Source organism: Choloepus didactylus, chromosome 1 (genome assembly GCF_015220235.1).
Source record: "Choloepus didactylus isolate mChoDid1 chromosome 1, mChoDid1.pri, whole genome shotgun sequence".
NCBI classification, from domain to species: Eukaryota; Metazoa; Chordata; class Mammalia; order Pilosa; family Megalonychidae; genus Choloepus; species Choloepus didactylus.
In genome coordinates this window covers 3,932,243-3,957,885 of record NC_051307.1, presented here as the reverse complement: position 1 = coordinate 3,957,885, position 25,643 = coordinate 3,932,243, and the positions used below count along the sequence as shown (strand labels likewise).

At 47.3% G+C, this 25,643-nt stretch overlaps 1 protein-coding gene across 4 annotated transcripts in view; it reads left to right on the top strand.

The window, feature by feature from the left end:
- Window positions 1-25,643, top strand: part of PKNOX1 (PBX/knotted 1 homeobox 1) — a 97,472-nt gene that overhangs the window by 57,334 nt on the left and 14,495 nt on the right. For 3 of the 4 annotated variants that reach the window (XM_037831078.1, XM_037831059.1, XM_037831069.1), the window contains 6 exons: window positions 1,091-1,261; window positions 5,200-5,299; window positions 7,149-7,246; window positions 16,814-16,942; window positions 19,890-19,966; window positions 22,821-22,993. In XM_037831078.1, the coding sequence (XP_037687006.1) occupies window positions 1,091-1,261; window positions 5,200-5,299; window positions 7,149-7,246; window positions 16,814-16,942; window positions 19,890-19,966; window positions 22,821-22,993 (748 nt within the window). The remainder of the gene's footprint in view (window positions 1-1,090; window positions 1,262-5,199; window positions 5,300-7,148; window positions 7,247-16,813; window positions 16,943-19,889; window positions 19,967-22,820; window positions 22,994-25,643) is intronic. The other variant, XM_037831088.1, reaches the window with a different exon arrangement.

Here is a 25,643-nt window from a genome sequence, read left to right as displayed (position 1 = left end):
TGGAGGGGTTTCCAGGCCACGTCCAGTGGGGGTGGGCTGCTGAGAGGCAGGCCCCTGGCAGGGAGCTTTCTGTCTGCTCGTTGCAGCATGTCCAGGGCCTGAGTGAAATGGAAGCAAACCAAAAACTGAGCTTACATACCTACATGTAAGCTGATTTTATGTATTATATATATATATATGATTTTTATGTGATAGCTGCTGGTTTTTATTTTTATGATTTGGTCACAGTTATTAATTTTACCATTAGTTTTTTAGGAATTCAAACTAAGGATTAAAATAAGCAGTTGTTGCTCTGTGCTTTTCCAAGTTCCTCTTGTTGTGCTCTGTGAGCACTTTGCTGCAGATGTAGACATGCCATTTGTGGGGGCTTTGTGCCCTTCTGCAGGTCCCCCTTTGACATATGTATTATACTCCAATCTGCTTTACCCCAGCTATACGCAGGATTTGGGTTCACTTTGGTGTATTGAGATTGGCAAGTCTGCCCTGGACGACTGCCAGTCCCAGGTCCTGGGCGAGATGGGCAAAGAGCGGGGCCCATGCCTCGGGGCCAGCCGAGCGGCACGTCTGCCCTCGGGAGCGGGGCCTGTGGACCCCCAGAGGCCTGCGGCTGGGGGCTGCAGTGATCGCTTCAGGTGGTCCTCGCAGACGCCGTTCCCAAGCCCCAACCCAGCACAGCTCGGTCCCCACCAGGCACCCCCTTGGGAAGGCCCCTTCCAGTGGGTGGGTCCTCCCGCCCTTCCTCTGCAGTGGCTGCAGATGTGTCCCTGTGTATCGACGAGGGCACGGGGCAGAGCCAGGCGTGTGGACTGTCCGGGGGCATGTGGGCCGCACCCCGACATGGTGCCACGCCGGGCCTAGCACATGGTGTCTTGTGCTCCCAGCACATCCTCCGAGGCCACGCACAGGCGCACACGCAAGGGAAGTACTGACCCACGTGCGGTGGCGCTGGGACTGTGCGTGTGCGTGCGAGTTTGGACGATCCACTTCTAATTGGCAACGGAGATGGCTGATATAAATAAGAACTGCCCTGTGGTGCTAACCATAACCCACAGCCATGCCACCTGTTTCTTGTCCACTCTCTCTCTTCCAGATGGTGAAAGCAATCCAGGTTTTGCGTATCCACCTTCTTGAGCTGGAAAAGGTTAATGAGCTCTGCAAAGATTTCTGCAGCCGATATATTGCTTGTCTGAAGACGAAGATGAACAGTGAAACCCTGTTGAGTGGAGAGCCCGGAAGTCCGTACTCCCCCGTGCAGTCCCAGGTAGTCTTGTTTGGGGCACTGCCTCCTCCCCACTACCATCCCAGCCACAAGGCGTGCACCCCAGCCCTTCGTAGGCCGGAAGGTTCTCCCCGGAGGGTCCTCTGCGGCTCTGAGCCTGGCCTGGTTGGCAGCGAGCTCCCTCTGGCCTGAGGCACAGTCCATCCTCTGGGCTTCTGAGGAAGATTTTGGGTCCTGCCTTGAATGACGTGAACCCTGATCTGTCCCTGGGGCCCTGGACCCCACTTTCTGGAAGGTGGAATTTGTCATGTTTCTTCTTACAGTTAGTTTTGAGAAGCTGAGACAAGGTGATTTCAGCTCTCTTTGTATGGGGCTCGCCACCCTGGCAGGCCTGGCACCGAGGCCCTTCCAGCTAACTGTGATTGCAGATATGAACTCAGGCCCTTGGTTACCATTTCCTGTGAGTTCTGACCTGACAACCAAAACTTGAGGCTGTAGATTTTTTTTTTTTAAAGTTGAGTATACAAATTGGCCTTTTCCTCTAATTTTAATTCTATTTTCTTGTCAACTATGGATGTGATATCTCATTGTGGGTTTAATTTGTATTTCCCTTAGACAGCTAATAATGTTGAGCATCTTTTCGTATACTTATTTGCCATCTCCTCCTTGGGAAGACGTCTCCTTGTGCCTTTTGTCCATTTTCTAAATTGACTTTATTTTTTAGAGCGGTTTTAGGTTTACAGAAAAATCAAGCAGAAAAGACAGAGTCCCCATGAGCCTCCCTTCTCCCCACCTACCCCCACCCATGGATTCCCCTGTTATTAACATCCCACATTAGAGGGGCACGTTCTTTACAGTAGATGTGCCAATGTTAATACCTTACTAGTAACTGAAGCCCACAGTTTCTATGCTGGGTCCTGCTCTGGGTTTTGACAAATGCCTAATGTCTCACACCCCCCATCACGGTATCCCACAGGATCGTGTCACAGCCTCAAGGTGCCCTGTGCCCCCCCGTCCTCTCCCTCCCCCTCCCCCAGCAACCACTGATCTTTTTTACTATCTTTTCCTGTCTTTTCACCCTCCTAACAGAGGCTGTAGCAGAGCAAACGTTTTCAGTCTCGATGAAGTCCAGTGTATTGATGCTTCCTTTTTGGACCGTGCTTTTAATGTCAAGTGAAAGAACTCTTTGCCTAGCCCTGGATCCTTTTCTCCTATGTTTTTTCCTAAAAGTTTTATAGTTTTACGTTTTACGTCTAAACCTGTGATTCATTCTGAATGCATTGTTGTGTGAAGTGTGAGGGTGAGGTTGAGGGTCAGTCTTTTTTTGCCTCTGGATGCCCACCTGCTCCAGCGGCATTTGCTGAAAAGCCCATCCTTTCCCACTGGGTTGTCTCTGTGCCTTTGTCAGAAACCCGTTGGGTGTAACCCTGGGGTCCACCTTGGGGTTGCTGTCCTGTGCTGCTGGTCCACGGGGCCGTCCCTCCTGCCAGGGCCGGGCAGCCCTGATGCCGCAGCTGCATGAACAAGCCTGAGATCAGGTGGGCTGGTTCCTCCCAACCTCTCCTCCTTCTGTTCAAGATTGTTTTAGCGATTCTAGATGTCAGTTTTAGAATAATCTTGTCTGTATCTGTAGAAAGTCTTGTGGAATTTTGGTAGGCCTTGCGTTAAACCCGTCCACCAATTTGGGCACAGTTGACTGCTGTGTTGAGTCCTTCAGGCCGTGATGAGAGCTGTGATTCTGTGATTTGTTCCATTAGTGCTTTATAGTTTTCAACATAGCGGCCCCATGCCCGTGGTTTTAGGTTTACACCTAAGTCTTTCATTTTTTTTTTTTCTAGTGATTGTAATTTTTAATTTTGGTGTCCATGTCTTTATTGCTAGTATATAGAAATACAGTTGATTTTGGTGTGTTTCTGTTGCATCCTGCCACCTCACTGAACTTGCTTTATAGTTCCAAGAGTTTTTTTGTTTTTTTTTTTAGATTCCTTGGGATTTTTTTTTTTTCCTTTTACCTAGACAGTCATGTCCTTTGCAAATACAGACAGTTTTATTTCTTCTTTTCTGATCTGTGTGTCTAATTTTATTGTCTGGTGTTATTGCACTGGCCAGAACTTCCAGCACTATCTTGAATAAGAGTGATGAGAACAGACATCCTCTCCCAGTTCCTGATATTAGGTGGAAAGATTGAGTCTTTTCACCAGTAATTATAATGTTAACTGTAAGTATTTTGTAGGTGTTCTTTATGTTGAAGAAGTTCCCCTCTATTCCTAATTTTCTGAAAGTTTTATTGTGAATGAGTGTTGAATTTTGCCAAATGCTTTTTCTGCATCGATTGATGTGGTCATCTGACTCTTCTTCTTGGCTTGTGAATGTGGAGGATTACATTGATTGGTTTTTAGGTATTCAACCAGCCTTGCATCTCTGGAATAAAGTCCACCTGGTTGTGGAACGTAATTTTTTAATGCATTATTTAATTCTATTTGCTAGTATTTTAAGCATTTTTATGTTTCTTCATGAGGGATTTTGGTTTATAGTTTTCTTCTTTGTACTATCTTTGGTTTGGGACTCAGAATAATGCAAGCACCGTAAAATGAATCGGGGAGCATTCCCTCTTCTGTTTTGTAGACAAGATTGTGTGGAATTGGTGTTAGTTCTTCTTTAAATGTTTGGTGGAATTCTCCAGTGAGACTATCTGGGCCTAGAGATTTCTTTTGTGGATACTTTTAAATTATGAATTCAATTTCTATATCTATGGAGCTATTCAAATGATTTTGTATTGGGTGAATTTTGATACTTTGTGTTTTTGAGAAATTGGTCCACTTCTTCTAAGCTGTCAAGTGTATGTGTGTCGAAGCGTTTGTGGTGTTCCCTTCCTATCCTGTTGACGAATGCAGGGTCTGTAGTGATATCCCCTGTTTCATTCCTGATGTTGATAAGTTGTGTTTTCTCTTTTTCTCTGTCTTGCTAGAGGTTTATCCATTTTAATCGATCTTTTCAAAGAGCCCAGCTCTTTGTTCTGTTGATTTTTCTCTGCTGTTTTCTCTTTTCTGTTTCACTGATTTTTGCTCCTTTATTATTTCTTTCCTTCTGCTTCCTTTGGGTTTATTTTGCTCTTCTTTTTCTAGGTTGAGGCGGAAGCTTAGATGATTCATTTGGATGGTTAACTTTTATTATGACCAAATTAACGTGGCAAATTTTGAACATACCTACCCAAACCTATACGGTTGAGTTGACGTGCAGCCCGCACTGGGTACTTTAAGCACGCAGATGCCTGCTCTGCGTGAGAGGGGGTGCAGGGGGGACCGCAGTGGGGACCGTCCCCCAATAGCCCCGGCCTAGCAGCAGCAAGGGGAGAATGCAGCTCATCGGCTCTGCCTTTGGATGGAGAGAGCCGTTGCTGTTCCCTGCTACATGGAGCTTGCTGCAGGCTGGGCCCTTCCCAAGGCCGCGCGGGCGGCTGGCGGGTGACCTGTGATGGGTGCCAGGGGGCTCCCCAGCACCACGCAGAGCACTTGGGCCTGTCACTTTCGGTCGCCTCCGGAGCCCAGAGCACAGACTTCCCGTGTGCTCAGTGATGTGTCTTCGTCCTGTCAGGAAGATTGGGTTCTTGGAAAATTCCAGAGACACCCAAGCCAAAACCAGTGGAAAAGGCGTGTGGTAAGATGGGCGGTTTTGGTCAGAGAGCTGAGTCTTCATAATCCCACTCCCGGAGCTTTACGGTGTTTTTAATGAGTGATGAGGTGAAGCCACGTGGCAAGCTAGTATTTCATCATTGGTCATCGTATTTAACATGGACCAAAGTTCACCTCTCTTGGTTTTCGTATCTGCAAGTACGCTGTTTGAAAGGCTTGTTGTCTGACATACTCTTTGCCTCAAGCATCTCTTTCCTATAAATGATGTCAGTAAACCACTTACTTTGAGTTTTTCAACATGTGTTTCCTTTTTTCTAATTTCTTGCATTTGTCCATTGCGACGCACAGCAGATTCAAAATGCCATCACGGGCACCCTCAGCCCCCCGGGGATCGTCGTGCCCGCATCAGCGCTACAGCAGGGAAACGTCGCTATGGCAACGGTGGCAGGTATGGACCAAGAAAAAATGGATATTTTTTCCTTGAGCTTTTGCAGAGAAAAATTCTCTATAAGATGTGCATGCATATGATTTTTGAACAATACCTTGTCACCCATTCCCAGTAAAGCAGGTAGAGAGTGCCTATTTATTGTTAATTCTCAAATTGTTTTTTCTCTACTAAAAAAATATTGGGAAGAAAAAAGCTTTTATAGTAGAATTGAGAATATATAGCCAAAACTAACGTAAGTTTCAAATAACATAGGTTTTTTTTTGTATTTTTTTATATTTTTTTAAATTGTAGAATATAACATATATACATAAAAGTGACAACTTTCCAAGTACAATTTAATAAGTAGTAATTTCGAAGAATATTATAGGTTACAATTTCACAGTTTCAGTTATTTCCTTATTTTGAAATATATATACAAAAAGGTAATATCTTTCAAAGAATAGATTTAATAAGTAGATATATAGGAAATTTCCAAAGTTATTATGAGTTATAGTACCATAGTTTCAGTTATTTCCTTATTGTGAAATACAAAATACATACAAAAAGGTATAGCTTTCAAATTGCCTTTTAACAAGTAGCTAGAGAACAAATGTCAAAGGATGCTATGAGTTACAGTTCCACCATTTCAATTCTTTCCTTCTAGCTATTCTAATACCCTAGCAACTAAGAAAAAGAAAATTATATAAAAATTCAGTATTCATAATCCTTTATTAAATTCCATCTTGTCTGTTGCTTCCCCTTCCTCTAGTTTAATCACTTTCCTGATCTTCAGGGATGTCTAGGCAGTGACCACCCTAACCTGTCCGTGCTGAAAAGGGGTGTCAACGTTATGGGAAAAAGGAACACATCTGGTTGATGTTCTTGAAGAGGCTCTTACCTCTGGGTTCTGGGACTTAGCTGGCCTAGGAGTTCTCTGAAGGATTTAAGTTTCTGAAGAATAAACTTAGTGAGTGAAACTTTTACAGAGTCTTGGATAGGGATCCAGGTATTTTTTTAAGGTTTCTGGGACTACTGCTGACGTGGGCTTATCCTACTGTGATCATTTGGCTTATCTAGGTGAGGCTTGCAAAGGAGTAACCTTCAGGAAAACCTCCTGACTCTATTTGAATTCTCTTGCACAATAAAACTTAATTTTGTTGCTTTTCTTTTCCACCTTTTTGTCGAAAAGGCATTCTCAGTCCCTTGGTGCCAGGGTTCAAATGACATAGTTTTTAATTGTGCTATTAACAATTAAGAAATTTAGGTTGCGTCGTTACTCAATGCTAGTTGGATAAAAATGCAATCTTAGTATTACTTGTATGAGAAAATTAATTTGTAGGAAGGAGACAGATTCCAGAGTTTCCTGGTGTACCCAGAATGTTGCAAATATGAAACTATCATGAAAATGGAATGGGGGAGGGAAGAAGGGATGGCAATTTACGCTAAAAAATAAGACAGTAGGTCAAAGGGAAATCTCCACAGGAAGAAGAAAGCACAGTTGATCAAAAAGAATAACTATGATAAAAATATTTATCATCCAACACCTTTGGCCAGACCCTTTACTATGTGCTAATTGAAGGGAAAAGTAGAAAATAGAGGCACACAGAAGGCAGGAGATGCAACATCCCACATCCAGGAGGGGCCGGCCCGGGGTCTTGTGTGGGGCCTCACCCCTCAGGGGCTCTTGGGGGCTGCCTCTTGGGTGGCAGGACTGACCGGTAACCTGGCAGAGTGTTGTTGATCACTTGGAGCGATCTAGAAAGCTCATCAAGCTAGAGGTTTCATCTCCATTGGTATATTGAGAGGAATGGGTTTTAAATCACCACACCATACCCCAAATGTCATTTAACGTTTTCTTATTTCTTTTGAGGTGGCACCGTGTACCAGCCTGTGACAGTGGTCACTCCCCAAGGCCAGGTGGTGACCCAGGCGCTGTCACCTGGGACCATCAGGATCCAGAACTCACAGGTGTGGCTTCTGTGGCTGCAGAGGGATCCTGGGGGTGCGGGTGGGTGCGTGTGTGGAGGTGCGGGTGCCTGCAGGTGCCTGTGTGCCTGTGGGTGTGCATGTTTCTGTATGTGTGTGTGCAGGTGTGTGTGCCTGCATGCCTGTGTGTGTGTGCAGGTGCGTGTGCCTGCCGGTGCACGCACCCCTGGGAGGCACAGGGAGAACCAACCTTGAGCTGCTTGCGTCTCAGACTTGCTTTCATGTAGCCGTCTCTGGTGAAGCTGGATGGTGATGTTTTATTTCATTTTTTTCTTCATCTCTCTCATTGCAGGAAGTATTCAAAGTTCAGAAAAGTCTAAAAGAAGCAGGGAAAAAAAAATCACCCATAAGTTCACTAACCAGAAGTAACTCCTGTTTAAAATGTGTTAGTTTTTAAGTTGTGCACTGTTTTGAGTGTCGATCAGGAGGTCTGAGGTTGTGTAAAATGGGCTCTTTATAGCGGCCTCTTCAGGACTCACAGAGGGTCCGCCAGGCTGGTCATCAAAGCAGAGTGGGAGTGTCGGGCTGGGGCAGGGCCTGTGTGCTTTGAAGAACTTCCCAAGGCCGTTCTGACATGCATCTGCTGAGCCAGAGCATGGCGAGCAGCTGGTTCTAGGTGTGTTCCAGAGACTTCCTGGGTGTGCTCACAGAAAGTTTAAAGCAGTGGCCCTCAGCCCTTCCCCACCCCCCATCCGTGTTGCTGAGCACGGGGCTGTGGCCCAGGGTCTCCTCTCACCCAGCCCACTATGTCCCACTGTGTCCAGGCACCCAAAAGTCAGTGCTCCCAGCGGGCGGGGGCAAGGGCTGTAGAATGCCTGGGCCCTCGGATGGTTCTGTCTGCTTGCTGTGCATTTGTGCTGAACTGAGATTGGCCTCCTTTAAATTCTGCTCTTAAAGACAACATTTATGTTATTGGTTCTTATTTTAATAGCTTTAGTTCATTCTTTATTTTAGTTCTTTGCCTTTAGCCACACAGGGGTTTCTATCTCCTCATTAACTACTGGGAAAGCCGGTGTTTTCCACCGTGAGCGAGCGCATGGGTGGGCACTGGAACCGTGCTGGCCGGCTGCGGGAGGTCTGGGGGCCATGGTCTCTGACTACGAAAGGCTGAGTTGAGGGCATCTACTCCACCAAAGGAGGCAGGGGCTGGGGCGGGCAGGGTGCCAGACAGGGCTGGAGGAGCTCCGAGGTCACTGGAGCCCATGCAGGCCCGAGACAGGTGGTGGCCCTGGCCCAGGAGGGGAGAGCTGGCCCCCGAGGCCGCCTCTTTTCCCGCAGTTTCCCAGCCACGTTCTCTGATGGCAAAGCAGTGTCTGGCCTTCAGGAAGAGTTCTGAGCCTCAGAGCACACTGTTGGGGGGAGACATTTCAAAGACAGGTGCCTTACTTATGCAGTGATGGTTCAATTGCCCTTTTCTTTAAGAAGGGAGTTTCTACTTAACTGAGTTTTCTTATAAACAAAGCTTACTAATTTAAATAGCAAACCTAAGAAGTTTGAGTTATTTTAATGGAACATTTTCCTGAACATAACCTGCGGGACCCCATCCTGGTGGACGCGCCCTGCTTGCCGACAGCCCCTCTGCTTGGTCCCCACGCCACCTGTCCCTCCCGTGACAGCTGCCCGGGCTCCTGTCCCTGGTGCTGCGGGCTGGGGCGGCACAGAGCGCGGCACAGCCTCTCCGGCACGGCTGAGGGCCTTAGGGGGCTTGTTTTGAATAAAAGATATATTTTGTATGTGTTTTTATTGTTTGGGCTGATCCTGGCTTTTTTTTTTTTTTTTCCTTTTTTGGCCAAAGTTTGGGTCCTTGCTGCGTTTCAAATAATGAAGGTGAATGTCTTGCCAATGATGGATTTCTGTGTTTTGGGATCGGAAGCTGTCAGAGTTGCTTTTAGCAAGAAAATTGGTGATTGTCCACTACAGATGCCATTGCCACTGTTTGTTTAACTTCCCGCTTTGGGCCCCAGGTGGGTTTTACTAGTAGTGGTGGCCGCATCAGGCTGGGGTGTCCATCGCATGTGAAGCCCTCTCACCTCGGCCCCTGCTGCTTTCGTCCTGCCCCCGGGCTGGTCCTTCCGGGTCTGGCTGGGTCACCTGAAGTCACACAGGTGGGGAGAGGTTAGCCTGGGGTCGGCTTGCTGTCCCAGAGGTGTCAGCGGCCGGCATAGGCCTCTCCAGCCTGAGGTGCGTCAGAAACAGGGCTTGGGCCCTCTCTTTCTAGAGCATCTTTATTGGCAAGTCTTTGGTTCTTCTAGTACAAACCGATAAAAAAATATTTTTTTTTTTTTTTGAGAAAATGAGTAATACCAAAGAAGGTGACATTTCACTGATGCCCCTTCCCCTCCCCAGCTCCTTTGCCCAACTCTTGCCTGTCTTATTTGCATAACTGCCACTCATATATTTTGTTTTTGGGTTCAGTTTGGCCATTGACACAAGGTTTTTGCCTCTGTTTTATTCTTTGCAGTTATATTTAGAAATTTTTAGGCTGCGTGGTGCCAGCAGGCTTGTGGCCCGTCGGAACCGTCCCTGCCCACCCCTCGCCCTCCGTCCCGAGGTGGCCTCTGCGGTCCCTTCAGCCGGGGCTCGGTGGCAGTGTGACCGTGGGTGCTGGCAGGGCCAAGCCAAGCTGCTGACCACGATTACGCGGCTTTTCCCGTTGAAGTGTTGGTTTCTACTGGAGCTAATACTTGCCTCTTTTTTTTCTTTGCTTCTAAAATTTTCACTGACTCAGTGGTGGAATGTTCTCCCAGAGCCTCGGAGCCGTCTTCCTCGAGTCCAACTGTGGGCACCCTGGCGGCTCTGCCTTAGCTCCCCGCGGCTCTCGGCCCTTCCCCTGCCCTCCAGACGGCGGAGTTGACGCCCTTGGGCTTCACTTCGGGGTCCTCCTCGGGGTTTCTTTCTCTTTTCTGCTGAGGCGGGGCCCAGGTCCTCTGCTTTCTTGGCTCTACTTCCTCGTTCAGGTGGGATACAGCTTTGCAACTTGAAAATATTCATGTGAAGTAAAATTTTTTGAGCTGCTGCAAAACTAGAAAAGTCTTATTTTGGTCTGTTTACGTGCAGAATTCCAGATTGAAAACTGTTCTCACCCAGTTGGGAAGGCATTACCTCCTTGCTTTCTAGTAGCCGGTGTTGCTTTTGAGAGTCAGTTATTCCTTTTTCGTTTGTCCACTGATGGCTCCAGGCCCTTTGATTTGGATTCTTTTCTTCAGTTCTGGGGAGTTTTCCCATATTTGTTTCTGTAAACCCCCACCCCCACCGTGCACAGGTTCTCTTTCTGGAGCGCCTGTTAGTAGAACGTTGGATTTCCTGAACTAATTCTCTTGATTTTTGTTTTTTCCCAATGTCTACTTTTTATCTATTTTCTGAGAGGTTTTCTTTTATTTTCCAATCCCTCTATTGAGTTTTTGTTTTTTTTATCTCTCTCTTTCTCTTTTTGTAATTGAGGTTGTTCACATACCATACAATTATCCAAAGATCCAAAGTGTACAATCAATTGCTCCTGGTACCATCATATAGCTGTGCATCCATCACCACAATTAATTTTTTTTTCAACTTTTAGAGCATTTTCATTACTCCAGAAAAGAAATAAAGACAAAAAAAGGAAACACAAATCCTCCCATACCCCTAACCACCCCCCTCCATTGTTGACTCGTAGTATTGGTATAGTATATTTGTTATTGTTGATGAAAGAATGTTAAAATACTACTAAGTGTAGTATATAGTTTGCAATAGGTATATTTTTTTCCCTATAAGCCCCTCTATTATTAACTTCTATTTATAGAGTCATACATTTGTTCTGGTTCATGAAAGAGAATTCTAATATTTGTACAGTTAATCACAGACATTGCCCACCACAGAGTCACTGTTTTATATATTCCCATCTTTTAACCTCCAACTTTCCTTCTTGTGACATATGTGACTCTGAGCTTCCCCTTTCCACCACATTCATACACCATTCAGCACTGTTAGTTATTCTCACAATGTGCTACCATCACCTTTGTTTCATTAACATCTAAGTTCACCCTAGTTGAATATTCTGCTCATAATAATCAACTGCTCCCATTCTTTAGCCTCTATCTATATCCTGGTAACATATTTCATGTCTATGAGTTTACATATAATTAGTTCATATCAGTGAGACCCTGCAATATTTGTCCTTATGTGTCTGTCTTATTTCGCTCAATATAGTGCCCTCAAGGTTTCTTCATCAACCCATTTTTCTTAAGATGGTTTTGTTCACACACCATACATTCTGTCCTAAGTCAACAGTCATTGGTTCCCTGTATAGTCATGTATTTATGTGTTCACCACCATCACCACTATCTATATAAGGACATCTCCATTTCTTCCACAAAGCAGGAGGAAGAGTTAAAAAAGGTAGAGAGACAACAGAAAAAGAAAAAAGAAAGAGAAAAAAAAGGAAAAAAAACCCCAAACATGACCTCTAGGAAGCACCACAAGGAGAGACAGCATTAAACTAAAGTAGAATAAAGAGTCAGACAACATCAGCAATGTCAGGAGTCCCATACTCCTCCCTTATGCCCCGCTCTTATATGCATTTAGCTTTGGTATATTGCCTTTGTTACATTAAAGGAAGCACAATACAATGATTCTGTTAATTATAGTCTCTAGTTTGCATTGACTGTATTTTCCCCCAAATACCTTCCTATTTTTAACACCTTGCAAGGTTGACATTCATTTGTTCTCCCTCATGAAAACAACGTATTTGTACCTTTTATCACAATTATTGAGTGCTCCAGGTTTTACTGAGTTACACAGTCCCAGTCTTTATCTTCTGTCTTTCCTTCTGGTGTCCCACATACTCCTAACCTTCCTCTTTCAACCCTACTCACAGACAATCTTTGTTCAGTGTACTTACATTGCTGTACTACCATCACCCAAAATTGTGTTCCAAACCTCTCACTCCTGTCTTTTCCTATCTGTCTGTAGTGCTCCCTTTAGTATTTCCTGTAGAGCAGATTTCTTATTCATAAACTCTGTCATTGTCTGTTTGTCAGAGAATATTTTAAACTCTCATATTTGAAGGACAGTTTTGCTGGATATAGGATTCTTGGTTGGTGATTTTTCTCTTTCAGTATCTTAAATATATCACATCACTTCCTTCTTGCCTCCTTGGTTTCTGCTGAGAAATCCGCACATAGTCTTATCAAGCTTCCTTTGTGTGTGATCGATCACTTTTCTTTGCTGCTTTCAGGATTCTCTCTTTGTCTTTGATGTTTGATAATCTGATTGTTAAGTGTCTTGGCATAGGCCTATTCAGATCTATTCTGTTTGGGGTACACTGTGCTTCTTGGATCCATAATTTTATGTCTTCATAACAGATGGAAAATTTTCATTGACTATTTTCTCTATTATTGCTTCTGCCCCTTTTCCCTTCTCTTCTTCTGGGACACCCACAACACGTACATTCATGAGTTTCATGTTGTCATTGAATTCCCTGAGATGTTGCTCATATTTTTCCATTCTTTTCCCTATCTGTTCTTTTGTGTGTAGTCTTTCAGGTGCCTTGTTCTCCAGTTCCAGAGTGTTTTCTTCTGCCTCTTGAGATCTGCTGTTGTATATCTCTATTGTGTCTTTCATCTCTTGTGTTGTGCCTTTCATTTCCATAGATTCTGCCAGTTGTTTTTTCGAACTTTCGATTTCTACCTTATATATTCCGTGTTTTCTTTATAGCCTTCATCTTTTTTGCCATATCTTCCCTAAACTTTTTGAATTGATTTAGCATTAGTTGTTTCAATTCTTGTATCTCAGTTGAAGTGTAGGTTTTTCCCTTTGACTGGGCCATAACTTCTTTTTTCTTGATGTAGGTTGTAGTTTTCTGTTGTCAAGGCATCTGGTTTCCTTGGTTACCGCAGTCAAGTCTTCCCAGACCAGAACAGGCTCAGGTCCCAAAAGGAGGAAATATTCAGTATTCCGTTTTCCTGAGGGTGTGTCTTAGAAGAGTGTTGCACCCGGTGAGGCCTCAGGTCACTGTGCTTTTCCTAATCTGCCCAGCAGGTGGTGCCTGTCAGCCTGTAGCTCCCGACTGGTATAAGGAGATGTGGCCCGTGGCTGTTTTCCCCCAGGCTCTGGGGTCTGGTTCTGAATGGAAGGCGGTTAGTAGAGCTGGGCCCCACCTCTTTCCTCTTAGGGAAGATACCCCCCTTAGGGAGATTTCATTTGCATGTAAGTAGGTTCTTTGTTTCTCTGACTCTGCTATTTCCATCCTTGCCTGGGTCAGAGTGCTGTGAACTGAATATGGCTGGGGTTTTCTCCACTGAGCCGCTCAGGTTGAGAAGGAGAAAAAGGGACAGAAAGCCCCCTTTCAGGGTCAATCTACAGCCTCCAGTTTCACCTGTTGGCCAGAGATAGCACCTGGTCCTCTGGGCTCCCCCTCCCGAGACAAAGAAGTCCCCTGGCCCTTTAAGGTCAGTCATCACTAAAAACCTCTGTCTGCTTGTTGGGGATTCGTAGCTAGTATTGAGCAGTCCATGTTTGCCAATTAAAACCCCAGTTGGAGCTGGACTGAGGTATATTCGCTTGCTCGGAGAGTGCTGCTCTCTAGCACAGTGAGTTTCTACTTACAGATTCCACACTGTGATCTCAGGCATTCCTCCCAATCCAGGTGTGTGCGTGATGTGTGGACAGTCATGCTTGTCCCCCAGCACTTTTTTAGGATCATTTACTAGTTTTTCCTGGTTGTTTGTTAGTTGCTCCGGGGGGACTAACTTCTACTCCTGTCTATCTTCTGCCATCTTCTTCTCTCTATCCTCTTGTTCTAGTTTGCTAATGCTGTGGAATGCAAAACACCAGACATGGATTGGCTTTTATAAAAAGGTGGTTTATTTGGCTACACAGTTACAGTCTTAAGGCCATAAAGTGTCCAAGGTAACACATCAGTAATCGGGTACCTTCACTGGAGGATGGCCAATGGCGTCCGGAAGACTTCTGTTAGCTGGGAAGGCACGTGGCTGGCATCTGCTCCAAAGTTCTGGTTTCCAAATGGCTTTCTCCCAGGACGTTCCTCTCTAGCAAGCTTGCTCCTCTTTGAAATGTCACTCACAGCTGCACTGAGTTCCCTCTCTCTGAGTCAGCTCATTTATATGGCTCCACTGATCAAGGCCCACCCTGAATGGGTGGGGCCACGCCTCCATGGGAGTATCTCATCAGAGTCATCACCCACGGCTGGGTGGGGCACATTCCAAGCAAATCTGATCAGCACCAAAACGCCTGCCCCACAGGACTACATCAAAGATAATGGCATTTGGGGGACACAGTACATTCAAACTGGCACACCTCTATTGAGTTTTAAAACTTCAGGTGTATTTTTAATTTCTAAGAGCCCATCTTTGCCCTCTCTGCTTTGTTTCTTTTAAATGACATCCTCTTCTTATTTCATGGGTGGAAGGAGCTGTCTTTTGGTTCCTGCATTGTCTGTTTCCTCTGCATCCTGGAGTTCATTCACTTTGGTCTCTGCTTTTTCTGACAGAGCCTTTCAAGTGTTTGGGGACACTGGGCTGTCCTTTTTTGTTTAGACGTGAGCCCCCAGAAAGCTGGTGCTTGCAGTGGGACCAGGGATGGCCACCTTTTCTGTTGCCGACCTCCACACGCTAGCATCAGTCAGCCTTGGTCTTCCCATACCTTCTCCAGAGGAGGACTCCCTGATTTCCCCCTCGGATATAAGCCCGGGTGCAGCTGGGGGTGTCTGGCTGGGGCTGCTGTTGTGTGGGGAGGTTCTGCTGTTGGCCTCTCAGCCTTGCCCGGAGCCCACTGCTCGCTGAGCTCTGTGTGCCTGTCCCCACGTCCGCTCTTTCTAGTTCCACCTTTGGGGAAATAACCCCCTAATTTTCTGCACAGGTAGATGCAGATCAGTCACCTCGCTGCAGAGAATTTAGGGGTAGGGGACTTGGGAGTATGGCTGCTTCTTACGTGGTCTGTCAGCCCCGTCTGCTGTTTCTAAACCCCCTGCCTCAACCCATTCCCAAGCTTCTCTGGAGTTCAGTGGGGCAGGTTGACTGATCACCTCCCCAGTGTCAGACTCTTCTCCCTTGGCCAGTGACCCCTTCCCTGCTGCCCCCTCTCAGCTCAGTGACCTCTCCCATGCAGCCCCATGACCCCCCCCATCCCACCCTCAGCTCGGTGACCCCCCCACACTCCCCTTCCTGGCACTGTGGCTGTGCCGCATGGCCACTATCACTTTCTTATTGGTAAGGCCACCTCTGCTTTAACCGTGCACAAAAAAGTCACCAGGGACGTGCCAAATTTATTAAGAACATCTTATATTGAATTTGGGCAAATCAGGCAAACGAGCTAAATTTTGGCCCTGATTCTTCAGAACTAGTTTTTTAAAGTTCATTTCCATTCTTTGTTCTGTGGACACTAATTTGAGCATATAGGCAGTTCTTGATACTACAAACATTTGCTCCCAGTCCTTAAACAACTGAGTAAATATCTTGAGAAACATAGCATGCCCTTGGCCATGGTCCTGCAAGTTCTGATGTTTTGATGTCGGTTGGTGATCATTAAGTCTCCCTTCAGGCTTACACTCCAGTCCCTAGCTGTTTGCATGCTGGTGTTCAAATTTTGAAGAATATTTCCAGAAAGTTATAAATCCAAAGGAAGTACAGATAAAATAATACAGTAAAAATCTCTCCAAAATAAATTTCCAAATCCTTTCAGCCATGTGCATGAGTGTGTTATATGAAATTGGCCTATGGAACTTGAAGTTCATTTATTTATAAAGTGAGACTCCTGGGCACATTCTGAAATGAACCCTGGGTAATGGCCAGCAGTGCCCCAGTCCTGTCTGTGCTGAGGGTCCCAGGAGAGGAAATGGGCTCCTCACCTGTCGCAGGGGACAGCGAGGACGTGGCCCCACCAGGACACTCGGCTGGCTGAGGCCAGGCGTCTTTTACCTAGAGTGTGATCCACGTCCTTTCCTATTACAGAATTGGCAGAATGTGATTTGTCTTTTTCTCAGTGACTTGAGAGAGGTCTACATCTTGGAGACCCCTGAGACATCTCGTTGGACTCCAGCCGTGGCCTCCTCTGTTTTTTAGTCCCTTTTTCTCTACTTTTTAGTTTTGTTTCTTTCCTCTCTGTTCACTTGGCACGTCCTGCTCTGGTTTGCGTCCCCTTCTGGTCTCCCTTTCCCTTCTCGCTGTTGCCTGACGTCTCTTTCAGCCTGGGCATGGGGTGCTGTCATGTACCTCACTGAAGGGGCACAGGGAGAAGGGGCCATGAACAAAAGGGCTGTGGGACCCCCAGTGTGCAGAGTGGAGGGCTGGAGTGTTGGTCTCTACTTGGGGACTCCAAGGCCTCCCTCGTGTCCATCTGTCCTTCCCATTCCGTCTGCCTTGCCAGATTGGCCTCTGACCAGCTGGGACCTCCTGTGAGAACTTACAGTGCCAAGGGAACCGTGTCCTGGAAAAGCCTGTCTACAGGTGTCCACTGTGTGTGCCTTGGTTATTTTCTCCAGTTGAAGTTGTAAGCTACTTGGGTATGTCATGTGGTTCTACTGCTTTCTAACGTTATTTTTCAATTGTTTAAAAGCTTCAGTTACAGTTAAACCAAGATCTCAGCATCTTACATCAAGATGATGGCTCATCTAAGAATAAAAGGGGAGTTCTGCCGAAGCATGCCACAAATGTGATGAGGTCTTGGCTCTTTCAGCACATAGGGGTAAGAACAAAAGTGGTTTTGCAGTTAGCAAGAACCTCTGAGTTGCTTTCTTTCTGGCTTATGTTTGGTGGAAAAAGTCTCCTATGTGGGCTGGCAGCCCCTTGAACTTACTGCATTTTGTTGAGTGTCCATAAGGGGTTCACATGGGAACAGGGAGGACACTGCTTCATGAAACTGACAATGTGACGAGGGATGCCACTGGTGAGAAGGGGACGAAGGGCTCAGCAGGTTTGTGTCAGTGCACATGAGAGAGACATGCCCAGGTGGCCAGGGGCAGGTCGGTTAGAGAAGCGGGGTAAAAAGATGCATGTGAACTCACCCTTGGGAAGTGGTGATGTTTTTGGGTCTTAGATTTGAAGGAAGACGTGGTAGGCGGAAGAGGCAGCTGTGGCCTGGGGCATATTGGCAGAGGGATAGGCGGGTGGGCTGGCTTCCCTGGCAGTCCAGTCTGGCCCAGGGGCTGTGCCTGCATCCACCTCATCCCATGCCGGGACCTAAGCTGCCCGTGATGGAGGAGTCAGGTGTGCCCTTGCCATTGACGTCTCTGAAGCTCGGGGGGCGAGGATGGCGTCGGTGCTGCTGCTGGAGCTGCCGGGCAGCCTTGCTCGTGGCCTGGCTGAGCCGGGCAGCTGTCATGCTGTGTGACCCTGGCCCCGACGGTGAGGGAGACGTGCACAGAGTGGGTAGAGGCTTGGGAGGGTGGGTGACGTGGTCCCTCCAGCCCTCTGACCCCGCGGGTGCTTTCAGGAGTGACCCCACCCCCCACCTCTGCCAGGCAGCCAGGGTTGGAAATGGCCAGGACAGCTTTGAGCAGGACGGCGTGGTGCACCCGAGACGTGGACGTCGATGTGACCTCTCTCCTGGCCAGCGTTCTGCCGGCGCCTCCAGCCCAGCAGTCCCTCTCCCCTGAAGGCACCTGGGCGGCTGTAGTTGGCCGGTCCCATCAGCCTGGTCTGCAGGGTCTGCTTGCAGGCACTGTGCCCTGGGCCCGCCCCAGACTGGCTCCTCCCTGCCCTGGCTCCCCAGTTCTTCTCTGGGCCACTGTAGTCACTTCCAGGCCAGTCTTGTCTTCCTGCTTCTCTCCGTCTGCAGGTGCACTGCCTGCAGTATCCTTTCTGTCCAGTTCTGACCGTGCTTCTCTGCTTGAGCCTTTCCCTAGTCCCTCACGCCTGGGCCAGGAAGCCCGTTTGTGAGTTTGTGCCTGATCTCTGTCCTCTCTCCAGCTTTGAGCTCCTGGAGCCCCGTCCTGCTTGTGCATCTCCTGTCCCTCTGGGCGTCCCCTTCCCACTGCTGTTGAGTGGCAGCCCCTCTAAGTGGAGTCGTGCTCCTTTGTGGAGGGGCAGGTTCAGAGGGAGTGGCTGGCTTGCAGGCTCTCCACCGGCAGGCCATACTGCTGAGCAGCCGGGGTGGGGGTTTGGGACCCCCTTTCCTGGGGTGGAAGGTGAGGGAGCCTTGCAGGCTGCTTTGCACCCCCCCCGCCAGAGGACGCCCCTCTGCTCAGCGTCAGACCCCCTCCAGCTTTTCTCCTCTCCCCTACCCTGGGCTTTGTTCCTCTCCAGAATGTTCCCTCCAGCGTCAGGATTCAGCAGTACCTGTCAAGGGAGGTGACAGTGTTACCTTGAGCCAGTGTGACCACTTCGGAAGTGGTCCTCCAGAGACAGATGATTCACAGATGATGACATAGTGCCGTTACAAAGAGGTGCTTTCATCGAATGTAACAATGTTCTGCACCCATGTGAGGGGTTAATAAAAGGGTGGCCCCTGGAGAGCCCTGTATCTTAGCATGACTTAAATCCACAACTTCTCTAATTAAAAAGAAATATTGCATGTTCATTATGATAACAAAATCAATTGGTTTAGGGTAAATTAGAGTCTATCAATTTTATAAACTGTTGCACAGCTATTTAGATGAATGAAGGCTGTAAGCACTAAGAAACTTTAGGTAAATGATAAGTAAAAAAGGTAGATCCTACATACTTTTAAATATATTGTGATTATTAAAACTGACAAATGTGTGTGATATAATGATTAGAATACAACACAGTTAAGTGCTGGAATTGGGCAAAGTTATTTCCTTTTAAATTTCTGTTAATGTTTTACTAATTTCTAAAATAATAAACCCTGCTCATAAGGTTCAACCTAAAATGCCATTTTCTTCATACAGCGTTTTCTTACACTCATTTCCCTGAAAAACGTCAATCCCCCTTTTTCTGAATCCTCTAGGGCTGTGTCATTGTTTTTCTTTCTCTGGTTTGTGTCTTTTCATCGTCACCCTCTCCTAGGTTATGAGCTTTTTAAAGGGCAGAAACCGTATTTATCAAGTGCCGAGGAGCCTGGAGGGCAGTGGCAGTCGGTGTCAGTGTCTGCTGCTGCCCAGGTGGTAGAAGCTTGTCACCTGTGGGGACAGGCCTGGAGCAGCCCACCATTGGCCATCGGTGGGGGCAGGGGGTGTCAGTAGACTCTGTGCCTCGGTTTCCTTACCTGTAAGGTAGGGAGCATGGCAGCTCCTGCTACAGCTGCCCATCGCAGGGAGTCGAGGTGCCAACACGGCACGCAGGGTGCTGGAACGGGCCGTGTCTCTCCTGTGCAGAAGTTCCACAGATTGGAACTCATCAGCTGGTGCACTCTGGTCGGGTAGAGTTTGTTGCTAATAAGTCATGCCCCGGTGAGGTTGGCACAGAATCAGAGAGGCCACAGTGCTCAGAACTGAGCCTGGCACAGTCCTCGTTTTAAACCTCTAGACTAAGCATGTCTTCCCTACGCGTTAGCCAGTCAGGACAGCGATGGCGGGCTGCTTGTAAGATTGGAGTTGGGTTTTGGTTATAAACCCTGTTGACATGTGTCAGTTTTTTACTATTGATTATTTGAATGCTTCTGTTTTGCTTGGATAATTTCGATATCCTTTTTAAAAACTGAATTTCATGCAACCCCTCTTCTTTATTTTTAGCATCCGTACCCAACAGAGGATGAAAAAAAGCAGATTGCTGCTCAGACAAATTTGACACTACTCCAAGTTAACAACTGGTAAGATGCGCTAGCCTGTCGCTATAGTAGGACAGTTGGAAATGCCAGTGCTAAGTAATAGTGAAATTTGGTTGAAAATAAATTAGTCCTTTTAACTAGCAACACTGTTAATAGAATGCCAGAATTGGTGGCCGGATACTTAAGAATAAATCAACACATACCCTGAACTTCAGTTTTTAATTATCAGTGCCTCTCTGTGGGGTTCCCACCTGTGTCCAGGTGGGCTGATGGTTAGAAAAGCGTTTGTGGGGTACATCTGCACTCCTGCCCCCGGGGGCCTTCACTCCGAGGGGTGGGCCACTGGGAACCGGTGCTCCTGGGCTCGGGGGTCCTCTGCTGCTGGCCCACCTTCCAGGCCATTGCTGATGGGGGCCAGGCCCCCTGCCATGTGTGCGGGGTCCCCGCTCCGCAGCAGGGGTCGGGAGGCCTGGCAGAGAAGCGCCAGAGACCCTGCCCGCGGGCGAACTGGCCTCGTGTTCTGGCTCTGGCCCCGTTGTGGGGAACAGTTGGGGCGCGAGCTCTCTGTTTCCCTGCCTGAAAGCTCTTGTGGTTTTGAGGTGGCCCCACCTTCTGTCCTGTAATCCTTTGTCTGATTTTTGATTACTTGTTCACACGCAGGAAGCACTCTCAGCTCAAAGCATTGGTGCTCGTGACAGGAGAGAAAAGCACACGTCCCACCCACCTCTAAGCCTCCTCATCTATTTTATGTTGGAGGTGGGGTAAATTCCAGTATAAATGATGAAATCTTCCTATTTATGCAGTTACATATGGAGGAGGTACGCTCAAGTTGTACTGACTGTCTCTGTTTTCCTGCGTTGGAGCTGTTATTTTCCATTTGGATAGCCACCATTTAAAGGTTTCAGCGTGTTGTCGCCGTGTGCTCATAACTGAGCGTGTTCTTGGATGTTTTCGTGTGGTCTGGGGTGACGCCTCCCGCTTTGGTTTGTCCGTCGAGGAGATGGGCCGGCTGGGTTCAACCCCCAGACACGCTGAGGCTCCCGTCACCGTTCAGCATTCTCGGGACTTGTCTTCACTCACGACTTCTTGAGTTCCCTGACTTGCTGCTGCGTTGTGTTAACAGAGCTGTCTTATCTAGAAGGGTTAACAGCAACTGATAAGTTTTATAATTCATAACAATTGAATAACATTACTTCTCTAAGTTCTAAAATCTTAAACTCTATATATGCAACTACCTTTACTTTTTGTGGCTTGCTTTCTTTTTACATTCACAACGATTCCATCTTGGAATAAGATTGAACTCACTGTCATTAGCGTTTGCCTCTGCCTAGTTGCACCTTTGAATGACAAAGACAGAGATATTTCAACAAATATTGAAAAACAGCAGTGGGGCTGCCCTTCCGAGGTATGGTCATTGGGAGGTAGGGCTGTCATGATTTCTTCTAGTCTAGAAGCCTGTTTTCCAGGCCGTGCTTGTGCTATAGGTACTAGGAATTTAAGTGAAGCTGGTGGTATGAGTCAAGTTCCTTTTTGTGGTGAGAAGATGTCCTAATAAACTTTTAGACTTGCTTCGATCTTGTATTCTCAGGCTGAACAGCCGTGGAGTTGGTCCAGTTCTGATTCTTTTGCTTGCAGGTGAGGGCCTTAACAGTGAAAAAAGTTAGTGCTGAAGCCAGGAGGAGAATCTGACTCTGAAAGCCAGGAGTGTGTTCCCGTCACGCCTCGATCGTGGCTCCTTGGTTACCCGCCGAGGGCCAGCTCTGAGTGTTCAGAGGCACGAATCCGGCAGGAGGCTTACCCCTCACGCCGCCGAGGAAACGGCGCTGGCCTGCAAGGCCTGGGGGACGGACAGCCCGTCCTGCCCTGTGAAGGAATGAGTGTGGTCGGCCCTGGCCTCGGGGGTGGCCGAGCTTTCCGGGACACCTGCTGCTCTCCCTCCCCGTGAGGGTGCCCGGCCAGGGCCTGCCCCGCGCACCCAGCGGCGGGACGGGGGGCCCGGCCAGGTGTCCCCCCCCGCTGCTCCCCTTCCCTTCTTGTCACATCTGAAGGCTGAAGCCGGGGGTTCTGGGAGGAGTAGAGAGTGGAGAAGCCGTCTTTCTCTCCATGTGTTTTAACTTCACTGCCCACTTTTATTTATATGAAACCACGTCTAGCCTAAGTTGCTAGCCTGCACATGTTCACCGTTCTCTTTTCCCGTGGGTTCATGTCACAGAAGCGAGTTCTTTGTCCTTATGAGCAGCTGGAGGTGTCCAGGGATTCTGTCACTGTGGAGCACCCAGGCCTCGTGCTGGCCGTGTGTCTAGGACGGTCCAACAGCTCCCGACTTCAGTGTCTGAGAAATAGCTCCTCACTGGGAACAGTCTTCCGAAAAGATGAAACCCGGACTCAAGGGCCAGGCTTTGGGGTGGGCTCAGCCTGGAAAGAGCTGGCACATGTCCCTGTCGAAGGCTCGGGCATGGCCCACACACCCCAAGGCATGGCCGTGCCACTAATCTCAGATAAATACCAATCACCAGAATATTCTCAGGCATAAAGAGACTGTAAGAGATTGTCTGTCTGTCATTTTTGTACTTTAATGTTTTCCTTCCTTGGAGGATTCTGAGGAGTTCACAAACATGGAATAATTCAGTTGAGGTGAAAAAAAAAAGTCACCACAAAATTTTTGGTCCTTATTGAAATGAATTATTTAAAAACATCATCACCCTGTTTTTCTGGCCATTTAAGATTGTACGCTTGTCATTACGCACATGTTTCTTATAAAAGGGAATTTGAATTAGTTTTGTTGTTTATAGTGCCATTTATTAAGAAGCTTTTTTATTATAAGTATTTATTGATCCTTCCAGGAGGTCTTTGAAAAAGCCATTTTAATGTAAGGTTTTCCTTCATTGATACGCAGGTTCATCAATGCCAGACGACGAATTCTTCAGCCAATGTTAGATTCTAGCTGTTCAGAGACTCCAAAAACAAAGAAAAAAACTGCCCAGAACAGACCAGTTCAGAGGTTTTGGCCCGACTCCATCGCATCGGGCGTCACACCAGCACCCACGAACGAGCTCACCATGTCGGAAGGTACGGGCGGCAGGACGCACGGACTTGGGCCCAGCAGTGGCACCGCGGGGACGTCCGCGCGGTTCCCCAAGGACCAGGGCACACACCGTGCTCTCGGCTCGCGTCTCAGATGGGAGGAAGGTGGCGTGGGGGTGCCCCGTTCTGAGTGGGCGTCACGGGACGTTCTGGCGGCAGGTCGAGGGGCCCTAGCCCTGGGACTGCGGGGCTGTAAAACACACACACATACACCCCCATGTATGTATACACACACACACACACACACACACACACACACATATGTACGTATATAGTCTTTCATCGCATCTCTTGGGTTAGACAGTCTTTGCCAATGTATTCAATCTCTGTTTCCTGCTTTTGCTTTTCTTCTTCCTCGACTTTGGGTGCAGAGGATGGGTGGGCTGTGCTCCCACCCCGCGGGTGGCATGCTGTCTCTTGCAGTCTGTGCAGCCCCCTCTCGTTCTGTTTCCTCACTTTGATTCCTGTTCCTCTCTCCCCCCGGCATCAGCCACCGTTCTGGTGTGTTTTATGAGTGTCTTTCTCTTTGCTTGTGTTCTTCAAAATTTGATTGGTTTCATGTGCACGTATTTAAGTGGGCATAAATGTGTTCTATCTCATTCTGTTTCCTACTTGTTTTCACTCAGCATTATACCTTTATTAAGTTAGGAAAGTTTGGGGCCATTCATTATTTCTTCAAATACATCTTCCAGCCACCCCTGCTTCGGGGACTGGTTGGCTGTGGGCAGTCGTGTCGGGTTTTACAGCTCACCACGCTGCTTCGCTGCAGGCCTTCTGCGTCACCGGGCATCTCCCCTCCAATGTTCTACGCTCTCGGAACCCACGCGCTGTGTTCTGCACCTTGGAAGTGATCGTTTTCATCTCTAATGGTTCCACTCGGGTCTTCTAGCTCAGCATCTTTGTAAGCTTTGAACGTGTAGGTCACAGTTGAAATACCTGTTTTACTGCCTTTCTCTGCTAATTCTAACATCTCTGTCTGTCCTGTGGGAGCTTTGGTGGACTGATTGTTCTCCCACTGTGCACTGTTTCCCGCCGCTTCGTAGTTACCTCCTGGTGATCTTTGATTGAACACCAGACATGATTTCACCTTGTCGGGAGGATGTTTTTGTATTCCTGTACATCTTCTTGACCTCTGTTCCGGGCTGCAGTTACTTGGAAACAGGTTGATCCTTTAGATCTTGCTTTTACGATTTGTTAGGCGGGTGCCACGTCTAGTGCTGACTGATCCCCGTGACTGAGGGACGGGCCTCTGAGTGCTGTCCGCGGGCCCCATGGATTCCAAGTCCTCCAGGCTCTCCTCACTCCTTCCAGACGGCCCAGTGCCCAGCCTCGGGGGCCTCCTTCCCGGGGACCTCTCCGTGGCAAGGCCTGCCCAGAGCTTGGGTGTGTGCCCCACTGGTTCTGTTTCCATTTATTCGGTCTTGGGTTATATCATATATATATATATATATTTTTTTTTTTTTTAAATCATCATTTTATTGAGATATATTCACATACCACGCAGTCATACAAAACAAATTGTACTTTCGATTGTTTACAGTACCATTACATAGTTGTACATTCATCACCTAAATCAATCCCTGACACCTTCATTAGCCCACACACAAAAATAACAAGAATAATAATTAGAGTGAAAAAGAGCAATTGAAGTAAAAAAGAACACTGGGTACCTTTCTCTGTTTGTTTCCTTCCCCTACTTTTCTACACATCCATCCATAAACTAGACAAAGTGGAGTTTGGTCCTTATGGCATTCCCAATCCCATTGTCACCCCTCATAAGCTACATTTTTATGCAACTGTCTTTGAGATTCATGGGTTCTGGGTTGTAGTTTAATAGTTTCAGGTATCCACCACCAGCTACCCCAATTCTTTAGAACCTAAAAAGGGTTGTCTTAAGTGTGCGTAAGAGTGCCCACCAGAGTGACCTCTCGGCTCGTTTTGGAATCTCTCTGCCACTGAAGCTTATTTCATTTCCTTTCACATCCCCCTTTTGGTCAAGAAGATGTTCTCCATCCCACGATGCCGGGTCTACATTCCTCTCCGGGAGTCATATTCCACGTTGCCAGGGAGATTCACTCCCCTGGGTGTCTGGTCCCACGTAGGGGGGAGGGCAGTGATTTCACCTTTCAAGTTGGCTTAGCCAGAGAGAGAGGGCCACATCTGAGCAACAAAGAGGCATTCAGGAGGAGACTCTTAGGCACAAATATAGGGAGGCCTAGCCTCTCCTTTGCAGCAACCGTCTTCCCAAGGGTAAAACTTATGGTAGAGGGCTCAACCCATCAAACCACCAGTCCCCTATGTCTGTGGTCTTGTTAGCAACCATGGAGGTGGGGTAGGCGAATACCCCTGCATTCTCCACAGGCTCCTCAAGGGGGCACTACATCTTTTTTTTTTTTTTTCCTTGTTTGTCTTTTTTCTTTTTTTTTCTTTTTTTTTTTTTTTTACTTTCCCTTCTTTTTTAAAACAACTGTATGAAAAAAAAAGTTAAAAAGAAAACAAACATACAATAAAAGAACATTTCAAAGAGACCATAACAAGGGAGTAAGAAAAAGACAACTAACCTAAGATAACTGCTTAACTTCCAACATGTTCCTACTTTACCCCAAGAAAGTTACATAATATAGCAACATTTCAG